Raw genomic sequence first — 15,225 nt, 5'->3', positions numbered from 1 at the left:
AGATGGAGAATTGCAGAGATTAGTTGAGCCTTGGGGTCAGAAACCTACCAAAAGATAAATCAAACAACCCCTACATCACCACATGTTGTTTGGAAGGGTTTCAAGAAAAATCCTCCTCGCTCATCCAAAAGCAAACTCCAGCAAATTCAGTTGTCAGACACAACTGGAACAAACGGCACAGGGTTCTGTGGTCAGATGAAACTAAAAAAAGAGCTTTTTGGCAGCAAACATGCTAGATGGGTTTGGTGCATACAAGGATAAAAAGTACCCCATGTGTACAATTTAATATAACGTTGGATCTTTAATGTTGTGGGCATATTTTTCTGCTTGAGGTCCTGGACATCTTTTTCAGATACATGGCATCGTGGATTCTATCAAATGTCAACAGATAAAAAATCAAAACCTAACGGCTTCTGCTAGAAATCTTATAATGGGCCATGGTTGGATCTTGCATCAGGACAACGATCCAAAACAAACATCAAAATCAACACAAAAATGTGTTATGGAGCACAAAATGAAGCTTCTGCCAAGACCGTCCCAATCCCCTCACCTGAACCCTATAGAAAATGAGTGGGCTGCACTGAATAGAAGAAGCACCAACATGTACCTGGTAATTTGAAGGATCTGGAGAGCTTCTATATGGAGGAATGGTCTCTGATCTCTTGTCAGGTGTTCTCCAAACTCATCAGGCATTATAGGAGAAGACTCAGAGCTGTTATCTTGGCAAAAGGAGATTTGCAAAAAGTATTTAATAAAAGGGTGCCAATTTTGGCCAACGTGTTTTGGAGAAACTCATTTATTTTATAATGTGAATTCCTCCCCCACTTTCAATTATTTTACTTCAATGAAAGGTTAGATTTTTGCAATTTTTTTTAATGAAAGATCAAAAGGATAAACAATGCAGATTTATTTTTTACAGCCATTTTTGATCATATTTACCAGGGGTGCCATTAATTCTGACCACAACTGTATGTATGTATGTATGTATGTATGTATGTATGTATGTATGTATGTATGTATGTATGTATACTTTACTGTCTAAAATTGTGGGGTTGGTAAAAAATGTCAAATAATTTTGAGTAAGTCGCTTATACTGCATTTATTTGATCACAATACAGTACAATTACAGTAATATTGTGAAACATCACTATATTTAAAAATAACTGTTTGTTTAATGTAATTTATATAATTAATGTGTATGTATTTTTACATACACAAGACTATTTCTACATAACTGTGCGTATATGGCTGCAGATTGCATTTCTCATGAAGACATGAATGTGGGGGTATTTTTATTGCTGCCATACCAAACCTTTTTAGTCCAAATTTAATGCATTCACAAGCCTACCGCAAAATCAACACCATCATTTACATTTTAATTAAGCTCAGATCAAACCCAATCAATCTCTCAATAAAGCTAGAGAATAAACACGCCACTTCAATCTTACTGGTGGAAGGGAACACGATCACGTCTGTATTTTCGTTTTTCCTGTTTGCTGTAGAGATCTTTCCATAATTACCTGCTCATAATTTTACATGGCTTCAGAATGATATAAAGACAGTCTGCAAAGCAATCAAGTGCCATCAGGAACTGTGAGCTTGTGCAATACATACAAAGGTTATGCGGTGTCAGTGCAGGAGATGAAACCAAGAGAGCGAGCGAGAGACACCGCAAAGGGAATTTACATTCATAACTTCCGGTATGCATCATTCCGAGCCATGACAGGGATCAAAAATCCTCCTCCACTGCGCAATAAGCAGAAAGGCTTTGTCAGCAGGTAATAGCCAGCTGCAATTTTCTGCCTCCTCACTGTAGTTTATCACCTGATCCCAGCCGCAGTTTATCTGTGAACTTCACCATGCTTTCGCCCAAGCAATCTATAGAACAGTCACTCAACCGATCATTTAGCCAAAAATGGGCATGACATCCAGTCACCTCAGTCGTGCTAATCTCCTTTCCTTCTCCTGTCTTTCTTCCTCCTGTCAACAGGGGCTGATGTGATTAATTTTGACGGGCAGGGGGTGATCTCTTACCGCTTCAAAATGAAGAAGATGAAGATTTTGAAGGACGTGATAGCCCTGAAGTTTAAAGCATCAGAGAGCGAAGGGGTGATTCTGCACGGAGAGGGCCAACAGGGGGACTACATCACACTGGAGTTGAGGAGAGGCCGGCTCCAGCTGCAGATAAACCTCGGTAAAAATTATAAATGTGTGCCTTGTCATTATTGTGATGAATTATGTCATTATTGTGCTTCTGTCAGTATATCTTTATGTATTCAGCTTATTTATTGACTGTGGTCTTCTATTATTTCATTGATTGTTTGATCCTCATTGACTATTTAAATAATAATGTTTTATAATCTTTAGTCACCTTCATGTATTTGCCAAACTGTATGACTAACACAACCATTCAAAAGTTTGGGGTCAGTAAACTTTTTCTTCTTTTTAAAAACAAGGATGCAATTTGATCAAAAGTGAAGACATTTATTATGCTACAAAATATTTATATTTCAAATAAATACTGTTCTATCCATCAAGCAGCAAAACTGTTTTCAACATTGATCATTATAATAGATATTTCTTGAGGACCCAATCATCATATTAGAATGATTTCTGAAGGATCATGTGACACTGAAAACTGGAGTAATGACAGGAAAAAAATGCATTTTAAAACATTAAATTAAAAAGCAGTGTAAATTATTTTCACAATATTCTTGTATTTTTTATCAAATAAATGCATCCTTGGTGAGCATATAGACATGAACAAACAAATCTTACCCTAAACTTTTGAATTGTATGGCGTACTTTCTTCTGTAGAACACAAAATAAAAAGTTCTTTGAAGAATGTTTTTGTCCATATATGTCAATGGGGTCTTAAACAACACTGACTTTCATTGAATTTTCCACTGAATAAAGAAATCATACAGTTTGGAACAACATAAGGGTGAGTAAATGATGACAGAATTTTCATTTTTACGTGAACTATACGTTTAATAACCCATGGACTTGCATTGCTGGAAAACCTAGCCTGAGGGAAAAGAAATATTGATAGACTGTAAAACACAAAGCCCATAATCTTGTGTATCATAAGGATATAAACATCTCAAATGCACTGTGAAGACAGGTTCCTCCCATCAATAAGTATTCTGCAGTGAAGGTGAAGATATTGTATGTTTGATATTAATGACTTGTCTCCCATGTCTAATAAACTATAGGAAGTAATCAGTACGGCTCCATCCTGGGCCATACATCTGTGACCAGCGGCAGTCTGCTGGACGATCATCATTGGCATTCTGTAGTAATTGAGCGCTACAGGAGAAATGTCAATTTCACCCTTGATCAGCATACTCAGCACTTCCGCACCAACGGGGAGTTTGACCACCTTGACCTGGACTATGAGGTACGACTGAGAAAGTGAATGATTTATTGCTCTGAACTTCATTTAACAAGCAGGTGCATTATGGGATGCATAACTGGTAAGTCTTTAAAGTTTATAATTGTCATTGGAAAAGATTTATCTCACAAAGATAAAACCGCATGAATGCTGTGACAAAGATCTGGCAAAACTGTGAGAATTCCCTGCTGATAAAAAGAATGAATTTCCATGCCCGTCCAAGCTGGTTTATGCTATTTAGTGCTGGTTTGGTGTTATTCTGTTATTTAAACCAACATAACCATGTTTTTCTCCAACAAAACTTGGTCATGCTTATTGAGTAAGTCAGTATTGCTGGTAAAATTATAGTGCACCTAAATTGAAGATGTTTTTCCAAACCTGTTTGACTTCCTTCAATTTTGAAGATTATCCTCAATGGCAGTGTTTACCAACCACTGTGCCGTGGTTTACTAGTGTCCAGTGACAGGCTGTCAGGTGTGTCATGGAAAATTATTTAATGCCAAAAATTAAAATAAAATAAATTAATTAAATGCTATAAGAAAGCTTTTGGTCATCCTTTACCTCTGTATGTGGGTTTTACAAAATATTTCACCAATGAAAAGCATATAAAAGAGATTGTGACTAAACCTCGTAACTTCATTGGCTCCTTAAACTGTCCGTCAAACCTCGTATCTCCACCTGCTTCTGTGGTGAATGGAGTGCTGCACAGTTTGGAGATCTCTGCTTGTTTGCAATATCAAGGCAAATAACGAAATAATGTTTGAATAAGTACAGTGTTTTCTTAACTCAAGAAACACTGTCTATAAAGGCTAATGTTTTTTATATTTAAAGAGTGGAGTCTTAGTCTGGTATTTGCCATCTAGTTGTAGCCAATAAACTGTTTTAAATATCCCATGCATAGCGCTTCACCTTTTATCCTTTTGTCCAAATGTATAAAAAAAAATAAAAAAAAACTCAGGGACCACATAGATACAATAACCTTTATGACCTGTAAGTTGATGAAAACGTAACAATGCACTGTCTCAGATGCGGTCATTCAACTGACGGACAAAAAAATCTTTCATTCGCTGGTCAAAAGCCTTGTAGCTCTCCATCTGAGCTTGATTTTCATAAAATGTTAATATTTTAATGACACATGCATGTATCTGACCATTTATAAAGCTACAAAACAGTTGGGAAGTTGGGAAACACTGCTCTATGGTGTTTTACATTTAATAAAAATGAATGGGTACTGGGGCTGTCAAGGTCCAAAATGACACAAAAGCACCATAAAGTATCATAAAAGCTGTCCATATGACTTGTTAACTATATAGATGTTCTGAAGTCATATGATACAGTAGCTTTGTGTGGGAACAGGCTGACATGTAATACATTATTTAGTAAAAATCTTGCCAGACCTGATTTGTCTGACATCAAATTTGATTTGAGTCCTACAGTAGAAAATTCACAGTGAAAAATGACATTTTGGTCTGTTCCTTAAACAAAGTGCCAGTTTGTTAATACTGTATGGCTTCAGAGACCATGGAATAGAATACAAGAACCACTTTTATGGTACTTTGCAACACAGTCTCACTCCTAACTCATCACATATTGATGCTTGGTCAGAACCCCTCTGCGTCATTTTTTAACGCACAGTGTACCCCTTTAGCATCATTTTTCGATGTGCAGGGTACTCCATTTCTTTCTACCAGAAACCTTTGGTGTTACACACAGACGCGATGGGGATGGAAATGTTATCGTTATGATGAAATTATATATTAGGGTTTATTTTGCAATTATGACATATGTTGGGGTGTGTTTTTCAATCTTTGCATTTCTTTTACTATTTTATTTACAGTGTTTATACATGTTTGAGCATGTAAACCAACCCCTATCCATAAAACTACCCATTTGTGTATTATATAATATAAAACAGAGGATATATTAGGGCAGATACGACTACAACCACAATTTTTTCAAAAGTACAGTATTCCAAGTGTTCCGACCAAACGATTGATTTGTGTGAGGAACAGACCCAAAAGCGATCTCCGTCTCCATCTATCGTCAAGCTCAGATCCTCTGCACAAATTAAGAAGAAGTATTACGTCAGCTTTGATTGTGAAATGGCATTGGGTGTAGTTTGGGTATATCTTTTGAATGAGATATCACTGACCTGGATAATTTTCAGCGATTAAAACCTTAAGTTCCACTCTGTTCTTCATATAAAGTAATTGTATGGCTTCAGAAGACTTGGAACACAACACGAGTCCCACTGTTTTTGGGTCAGTTTTTGCAATAAATATCTTTGACTGTACTTGTATTTGCCTGTTACGTGTTTGTTGAGAAGTGGGTAGGTTTAGGGTAAGGGTGGGGTTAAGTGCTCCAATATATATATATATATATATATATATACAATTAGCTCCAAGATATGTATATATATAAATATATATATATATATACATATATATATATATATATATATATATATAAAATGATTTTCTTATTTACAAATGCAAAGAATTAATGAGTCTTAATTTGACGCAGAAGGCAAACAACGGAAAGCAATGGAGTACACTGTTCTGTAATTATCTCTATTATTCTTTATTATTCCGGTCACACTGTAACCGTCACCCAATCCTGAGATCTCAAGCTCAAAGAAGTTATGTCAAACCAAGACTCTTTGTCCCAGGGAGGTTCTCACTGTGTTTACAGTGGGATTTTTATCCCTTGTTATTCTTTTCAGCACAGAGCGTCTGAATCCGTTCTCCACACAGGATTAATCCACACTAATAATATGTAGCAGGATATTACTGTTATCAAACAGAAACGACGCGCATTAACAAACACTGTAGAGGAATGTATAAGAAATTAATTTTCAGCTACTTAAAGAATATGGTGTGAGAGCAAATCTTTATCTATTCAATTGAGCTCAGACACTCCTGTTGCCATTGGATGCTACAGGGCTAGTTAACAGCTCAGTTGACAAATTGACCCCAATTAAAGTGAAAGTGTCTGATTAATTGAGCCAAGAATGGATCCAAACCGGTGTGTCGGTTTCTGCTGGAGCGCAGACTGCATTTACAAACAATTGCATTTATCGACTATTGTGTTGAAGCACTAGTACTCTGTTTGAAACTCCATGTATAATAGTATTTACTAAGCATCTTTCAATAGCTAGATATTATCTGATTTTACAAAATATGTATAATTTTACTCCATTGTCACAAGCTAAAATATTTTTGGGTTGTGGCTAAAAGAGACAGATGTATTTATATGACTGCACCTCTTCTCATATGCAGTCTTTACATAGGGGGAGATTGGGGTAAGATGTTCCACTTTTACTTATGTTATCCCCAGGGAAGTAGAAATAAAAGAGAGGTAATAATTACTGTAAATGCTGATTATATGACAGCATCATATTTCAACAGATTTTGAAAGTGTATTATGAATCTAATTTGAAAATAAGGCCATCAAAGTATTAATTTTCCCCAAAAAAGTATCAAGTGACAAAACATTAGGGGTAAACTATGTCATGTCAAGGGGGGACTTGTATTATTGGAGAATATGGGAATGATTTCCATTTCAAAATAATATATAAATGTAAATTTTCATAAACCAGCAAGGAAAGTATTTACTAATTAAATAATTTTAATTTGAAACTAAATATAAAAATAATTATTCATTATTAAAGTAAATATTAGTAAATAAATATCTTTATCTGAATAATTTACATATTTGTTGGACTGGCATTTCACCAACATGCATGCCATTTATTAATAGACCTGCAATAATTTGCTTTGACAAAATATTATGTATAAAAATATTATAATAATAATTTTAACCGAGATGTGCAAAATTGACTCTTACATCCAAAAACACATTTTCTAATGTGATAAAAAAAAAAATTGTGCATGGTTTATTGATTAAGGAGGTGACTTGTTGTGTTGAACTTGGTGGGTTGAAATGCTTTGATACAGTTTTTCTGGCTTATGTCTAAGAAGTCTGATTTCTCCATGCAGCTGACTTTTGGAGGGATGCCTTATTCTGGGAAGCCAGTCTCAGGAGGTAGAAGAAACTTCAAAGGCTGCATGGAGAGCATCAACTACAATGGAGAGAACATCACTGACCTGGCCAGAAGAAAGAAACTTGACACCTCCAGCTTTGTGAGTCGATTCCCTTTTCAATCAACACCACAGACCATATCTGACTGAGCAGAGTTTGATTTTGATTGCATAACTTTCTCGTTTATGACAGTTCATATGTGCATATTTAATGTTTGGATGTTTGGATTATTTTTGCCTGGAGGTTTTTGTGGAGGTGTATGACCATGAAGAGCTGTGCAAGGTTGACACTTCTGAATGTAAAGCGGTTCAGACGTGATATTGATGGAGCTTGCATTAAAAACTCATATCTATGCTGTATGGTTCCATTTAATTTGTTACAACATGCTGATGGGAATGTTAATCATCTACGTGGATTTGATGACTGTTGTCAGCACTGATAATAATCTAATTTTCACTGCTTGTGATATTACAAAGAATGCAATAATTGCACATCATATCCGATAAGCATATCAGTGTTTTGTGATTCATTAATGGAACCACAAACATAAAGAGACACAATGTTTTTTTTCTGATACATAACATTTTATCTCTGCTGTGCTGTAACACCAGCACATCATGTCATAGAACATCAGTCAAGCATTATAGTAAACAATAATATATTTGAATTAGATTAACATATTTTTGTTCTAGAGATTTTGATTTTGTCAAATAAACTAATCATGCTTGTACTGTATTTTAGGTGGCAAAAATTAAGCCTAAAATAAAAATTCTCATAATTTACTTTCCCCGATGTCATTCCAAACCTGTATGACTCTCTTTATCTGCACAAAAAGTCAATGACCGTCAACGGGGTCAACATCGGACACTATTGACTTTCATTGTATGGACAAAAACCACTTTGACATTTTCCTTTTTTATATATTTCCAAATATCTTCTTTTGTGTTCCACAGAAGAAAGGAAGTCATACAGGTTTGGAACCAGATGAGGATGAGTAAATGATGACATAATTTTCATTTTTGATTGAACTATCCCTTTAATAGCGTGTAAATAGCACAGTTCTCCTCCTTTGCAAATTTGACATGTGTCCACCATAGACAGGCTCTGAATTATTATTCATGTCTAAAGGATTATATTCAAGGTTGATGAAACACATCGCATGGGCGGAGGTTCTCCTATGAAGCGCTGAGAAAGGCTGAGTGCACTTTTCTATTTCATTGTGATGAGACTGATTAAGTTCTCTATATTTGAAATAAGGCTGAAGTGCATTCGGTGCCTCCAAATTACCAATTTGAAGGACGTAGAGCTGGAGAGTTATGAATAAAAGTCCTCGTCGTTGTTTCCATGCACCCCTTTTCCAGCTTAAGGTTCAGAAATCAAAGGCATGGTTGGGAACATGCTGGAGCAGCACTTTGAGGGATCTTTCTTTAAACCCATGTTCCACATGAAAGGTCCTCAACCATTTCAGACCCAGATTTATTTTCTAGTAACTTTATTTTGCAGCCTTGTAAGTGTATTAAAGATGTTGCATTTGAGAAATGCATTGTACAGTGTGTTGTGTTGAATTTGCTGTTGAACAGAGACATATTTTTGCAAGAAAACAGCTGATCTAAGGTTCTTTGTTGGTCTAAAAAGGTCTAAAACTTCTACCGCCCCTTTAAAAGCCTCAAAATGGACCAGCATAACTAGCTTGGCCATGTTGGGAGACCTGATTTATTTTTAAGAAGTGATATCATGTTTGCATGCTCTAAAGAAAACAGTTGTTTGACCAATTACATCTTACCGTCTACACTATAAACAACATACATGGTTTTTAAGGGTTTTGCCTTATTTTCAGCGCAACCTGACGTTCTCCTGCGTGGACACACACACGTTCCCCGTCTTCTTTAATGGCACAAGCTTTCTGCAGCTGCCGGGGAGGAGGGACCACAATATGGTGTCTGTGGGATTTCAGTTCCGTTCCTGGAACCCCAGCGGCCTGCTCCTGTTCAGCTCCTTGGCAGATGGAATGCTGGAATTGGCTCTAAACGAGGGAAAAGTCACAGCGCACATTAACGTCACCCAGCAGAAGAACATGCGGGTGGACATTGCATCAGGTGAGCTGACATTCTTCCCCCACACAGACGCAGTGGCTGTTACATAGAGATCTCATAAGGTTTCATCAGCCTCTTTTATTTTAACAGTTGTTTTTCTAGCAAAGTAGCACCTAGTTGATACGTTTGTTAATGTTTCAATTTTGTATGTTTAAATACTATATGATCAATCTGCATCAGTTGTAGCTATGTTAAAGTTGCATCATGTCTCAGAGTTAAACTTTAATGCTCAGGTTTGTCCTTTATAGCTTAAAGTCAACATGAATTAGCATACACAATTCATTTAGTTCTATAAATTGTTTAGTGAAACAGGAATGAGAAAAAAAAACGTACAGGACCATTGCATCCATCAGAATTTGATTTCAACAGGATTGTGAAAAGGCTGTTCCATATCAGGGTGGACAAGCACCGCTAGCAGATTGTTGTCTCTATGACAGTGATGAAGGATGCAGGAGTAGAATTATAAGAGAGCTTGGTTTTGGATGTTAAAAAAATCATGAATTGATTATATAGACAATAGACATACATACATACAGATGGACAGATAGATAGATAGATAGATAGATAGATAGATAGATAGATAGATAGATAGATAGATAGATAGATAGATAGATAGATAGATAGATAGATAGATAGATAGATAGATAGACAGACAGACAGACAGACAGACAGACATGGTTGGACAATGTTAATGTAAATTATTAAAGTACTGTATAAAATAGGGTAAATTTTATTTAGGTATAAACTTTGTCTCTTAAAGTATCTTCAAATATAATGTTGATAACAGTCCTGAACATTTGGTCTTGGAAGAATTGGATGAGAAATGCGTTCATATTTCAAACATGTTAATGAAATTGTCCTTTTTTGCTGACATAAGATGTGTCTTTGTCAGTCTATAGAAGAGCATTAGTCCAAAGACATCTATAGGCATTCTGGACACACTCGCCAAACTCCTGTGCTAATAGGCCATTAGGAGAAAGGGTAGTTATTCTTACATTGTTAACCTCAAGGCTAATTGGGCTCCGCCTCTATGGAATCCTTTATCTCTTTTAAGAAAAGCAAATTGACTCCACATTGAACTACAGCATGGAAGAGTCAGGTAATAACTTGAAGTTCCATGCATAGTAAGTGCTCAGTGACAGCTGTGAGATTAATGTTGTGGTTTGACCCTAATCTAATAGGTCTACAGGATCTGAAATTTCGATCCTGTTTCAGACTTCAGCATGTTTTTGGATTTACTCGATTTGTGGACTTTACTCAGTGGAAGAATTGATATGGGGTGTCACTTATTCTTCTGTACTACAGAGCAAAGTAATAAGGTAACCATACTACTATAATAAGTCAGGTTGAGTGAACTCATTTGTTGACTAATAGATCATATGATATATAAAAAATTCTCCCACTTGAAATTATTCTTTTTTTTTTCATTGAATCACAATGACTCATATGACTCTACCACACATGATCTTCATTTTCAATTAAAGTCAATCAAATTCTTTAAGATTCCATATTCGAACCCCTGATATATTTGTCGATATAACTTAAGACAGGTTTATACATGTGGTTGCATGATAGGGCTTTTCTTGTTAATCTGACATGGGGATTAACATTAATTCTCTATTAGAATAGAAATTGAGTGTAGTTTTAAGATCTTTGATTTTTTTCCTCCATCTGCAGAGAATCGTTAGCTGAAGAAATATTACCTTGACAAATTAATCAATGATTGCCTTAGTCATGCTTATGAATGCCTTAGTCCTGGGGTGTAGACGTTGACTTGAGAGCATTCATGATCAATCTTTCTTCATAAATGGCTGATAAGGTTTATGGAAATGATGCAATGAATTGCTAATCCTTATAGCGTCACATTGTACAACACCTGAACATTTTCTGTCAACTGCTAGTTGAACAATGTTTGTTAAACCAAAAAGTCAGCCGTTAATGCTGGTTCATTAATGGCTTACTAAAGATTCTTTTAAAACATTTAAGGAATAAGTATTTGGAAACGAAATTCTATTTATATTTTATATTAAATGAAGTATTTAAGAACCCTTTAAGAATGTATAAAAAAAATTAAGAATAGAGTTTATCATCAGTCTTTGCTGGAAACAATTATAGCAACCAATAATAACAGAATAACTGAGCATGAAAAGAAATGGAATGTCTGTTTACTTGAGTTAGAGATATAGATATTAGAGTATTTTCTTAAAGAGGTGCCATGAGTTATGTCATAAATGTTTTGCTAACTGTATTGTATTTTGTTTATTGATTTTGATCAGTATTATTGATTTATTCTATTAATTTTGTTCGCTTTGTGTTTCTTTTCTATTTATAGTCTGCTTTCCTGCAACACTATGAATGTGAGGATGATTGTGGTTGTGATTGTAGTATGAATGTATGGGGGAGTGATCAGGGTGGGTAGGGGGTTTGAAGCTTGTCTTATCTTATTCTGTAAACAAGTAAATAATAAAAATAATTAAAAAACACTCATTCTCGCTGATAAAATGATGTGTTGGATTTACTTAAAATATATATGCACCATTTTTGCATCATACTTTTTAAGTAATCCCAACTTGGAATAATTTTACTTAAAATTAACAAGAAAAACTTTGTTATATGTACTTAAATATTTGAGTTCACACAACATTCTTTACTTAAAAATATATGCATCACATTACATATATTTTTAAGTAAAGAATGTTAGGTGAACTCAAATATTTAAGTACATATAACAAAGTTTTTCTTGTTAATTTTAAGTAAAATTATTCCAAGTTGGGATTACTTAAAATGTATATGCACCATTTTTGCATCATACTTTTTAAGTAAATCCAACAGAATGCAGGCCATGTGAGATCAAAACAAATTTTAGTTGTTAACTTAACATTTAAGCTCATTAATATATAAAAATAAGACAATTAAATGAGTTGAACCAACCATTTTAACTTATTTTAGATCTTTAGCTATTGGTCTGCTTACTGCACTGCTCCAGTACATTCAATGTCTTAAAATAAATGAAACATGCAAAACACACACAATAAAGCATTTAACTTTATTTTTTATTTTTTTTTTGTGCCAAAGGCTTGAAAGCCTGAAACCACATGAAATTTAACAAAATTTCGACAAATGGAAATGTTTCCAACATTTACTTTTGGAACATAAAAAAACTCTTAAAGGACAATTCCGGTGAAAAATGAACCTAGGGGTAATTAACACATGGTTACCGAGTAGATCGTTCTCTGGGATGCGTTTTCATGATAATCGAATGTACCCAGTTTTATCTCTAAAAACAGATTAGCTTATAACGCTAGTATATGGGGCATAGAATAAGCAGTAGTAAATCGCTAGTTAATACCACTAACAAAGCTCAAAATAGCCTCACACTAACACGGTAGCATAATGAGGGTCCCTACATGCAAAACGAAGCATTGAGAACTTTGTAAGTGTACAGACAGTTTAATAATTAGATACTTTATAAAGACAGTACATTACGCGTATACAGGCAGGAACCATCTTGGAAAACAGTCTCGACAAGCCGAGCCACGAACGGTGTGCTAAGTGAGATGAACTGTGACTTTGAATCTCATATCGTCCGTTGTTTCCGGAAGAAACTATTTTAATAAACAGATATAATTCATGCATTTCCATATGATTAGTTTCACAAATGTAATTCCTATCAACCAGATCATTTCGGCGTTCGTGGCTCGGCTAGTCGAGACTGTTTTCCAAGATGGTTCCTGCCTGTATACGCGTAATGTACTGTCTTTATAAAGTATCTAATTATTAAACTGTCTGTACACTTACAAAGTTCTCAATGCTTCATTTTGCATGTAGGGACCCTCATTATGCTACCGTGTTAGTGTGAGGCTATTTTGAGCTTTGTTAGTGGTATTAACTAGCGATTTACTACTGCTTATTCTATGCCCCATATACTAGCGTTATAAGCTAATCTGTTTTTAGAGATAAAACTCTATACATTCGATTATCATGAAAACGCATCCCAGAGAACGATCGATTTGGTAACCATGTGTTAATTACCCCTAGGTTCATTTTTCACCAGAATTGTCCTTTAAGAATAAAACTAGCACAAAACCAAAGTATTTTCTTTCTTTCCTTTTTTTGTAAGAGAGATTGCAATCTTTACAAAAGTTTCACAAAACTTCCTTGATTTTTCACTCTTTGCAACACTTCTCCAAATATGCAAAATTTTTCAACATTCACTTTTGGAACATACAACCTGAGAATAAAACAAGACTACAATCAAATCTTTGCAAACTAACACTGTACTAAAGCCAGATGCGTTTGGCTAAACAGGTCTTGTGAACATATTTTGAGTCGTAATGGTCAGAACAACACCATCAATATCTCAATATCTCAGTTTCAACAAAGAAGCTTGTTCTTCAGAGAGTAAACCTTTGGAGAAAGTTTGTCACTGTCTAGTTCCAGTAGAATCTTCTGAAAAAATTCAAACGAGTATCTGAGCTCTTTGGGGTAACTCAGATTGATTGCATAAATTAGGCCAAGTAGATAAACACAAGCCTTCGCAACACCTGACAACCCCGTCATCACCTCTATGCCTTCCAGCGTTACCCCAGTCTGTAAAGGATCATCTGCTGAGCCACCTTTCGTGATGATCCTCAATGTATGATGTTCCAGTTCCTCTTCGTTCCCATGAGTTTCCTTAAAAAACAACAACAACAAAAAACAGCAAATCTGCATTTACTTGCAACATCACTTGTTATTGTTCAGATTGTTGCAAAAAATAAATTGCATTGAAAATACGTTGCATTGAAACACAGAATGAGAAAGAAATGTACCTTTATATTTTAAAATAAAATAAATCTCTTACAGCCTCTCACATCTAATTTGGTTAAATTAATTAATTGCCATTATACAAGTTGTTTATTTAGGTTTGGAGCTCAACTTGGTTATATGCTCACCTCATAATGCTTGATGAGATTCTCAGGATTTTCCGAGAGGTAGACAATTAAGCATCGAATTACAACTTCTCTGCATTTTTCCACAGGACTGGTCTGAAAAGTATACAAAATGTGGCTTTTCATGGTGCATACACACAAAACAATTATACAGATATCCCATAGAGTTGGAGCATTATGTAACAAACTCATCTTCATTGACTGTATAACTACTGATGGCAAATTAAGTTGGAAGCTAAATTAATTTTGAAAGAGCAGAAAATTCTACTCAAGTTCTGCTGCTATACACCACAACAATGATCTGAAAATTCTGTCATTAATTCGGGAATGAATACATTGTTTTAAATGTTGTGTGAATGTGCAAGACATTGCAGCCTCTCACTAGCACAGACTTTTTCAGTAAATATATTATATCTAAAATAGAACCATATGAACTAAATGTGATATATGATCAATTTTTTTGGCAAAGCTAATTTGTCAAAAACAATAATTAGACAAGTATGAAATTAACACATATATATTTGTGAATTCTTACCTCAATTTATTCATATCCAAGTTCTTGCACCAAAACCTTTTGCACAGCTGCATGGATTAAAGGATGGAGAGAAAAAAAAAATTAGCAGCATAAAATCACTGATAATGATAGAGTTACAGTTTTTATTATACATTACTTTTGGAAGTCAAATCTGGCACCTTCTCCCACTTTTAATATTGCCTCACATTATTAAAATGAAATATAACAAACAAAAAATATTAAATGAAACAC

At 34.9% G+C, this 15,225-nt stretch overlaps 1 protein-coding gene across 2 annotated transcripts in view; it reads left to right on the top strand.

The window, feature by feature from the left end:
• Positions 1 to 15,225, top strand: part of cntnap2a (contactin associated protein 2a) — a 511,778-nt gene that overhangs the window by 253,062 nt on the left and 243,491 nt on the right. For both annotated transcript variants that reach the window (XM_077244572.1, XM_077244573.1), the window contains exons 5-8: positions 1,991 to 2,194; positions 3,216 to 3,400; positions 7,393 to 7,536; positions 9,273 to 9,531. In XM_077244572.1, coding sequence (XP_077100687.1) covers positions 1,991 to 2,194; positions 3,216 to 3,400; positions 7,393 to 7,536; positions 9,273 to 9,531 — 792 coding nt within the window. The remainder of the gene's footprint in view (positions 1 to 1,990; positions 2,195 to 3,215; positions 3,401 to 7,392; positions 7,537 to 9,272; positions 9,532 to 15,225) is intronic.

This window comes from Siphateles boraxobius, unplaced genomic scaffold (genome assembly GCF_051911475.1).
Source record: "Siphateles boraxobius isolate OS27281-9 unplaced genomic scaffold, OSU_SipBor_1 26, whole genome shotgun sequence".
Lineage (NCBI taxonomy): Eukaryota > Metazoa > Chordata > Actinopteri > Cypriniformes > Leuciscidae > Siphateles > Siphateles boraxobius.
This window is presented reverse-complemented; position numbering and strand designations above follow the sequence as displayed.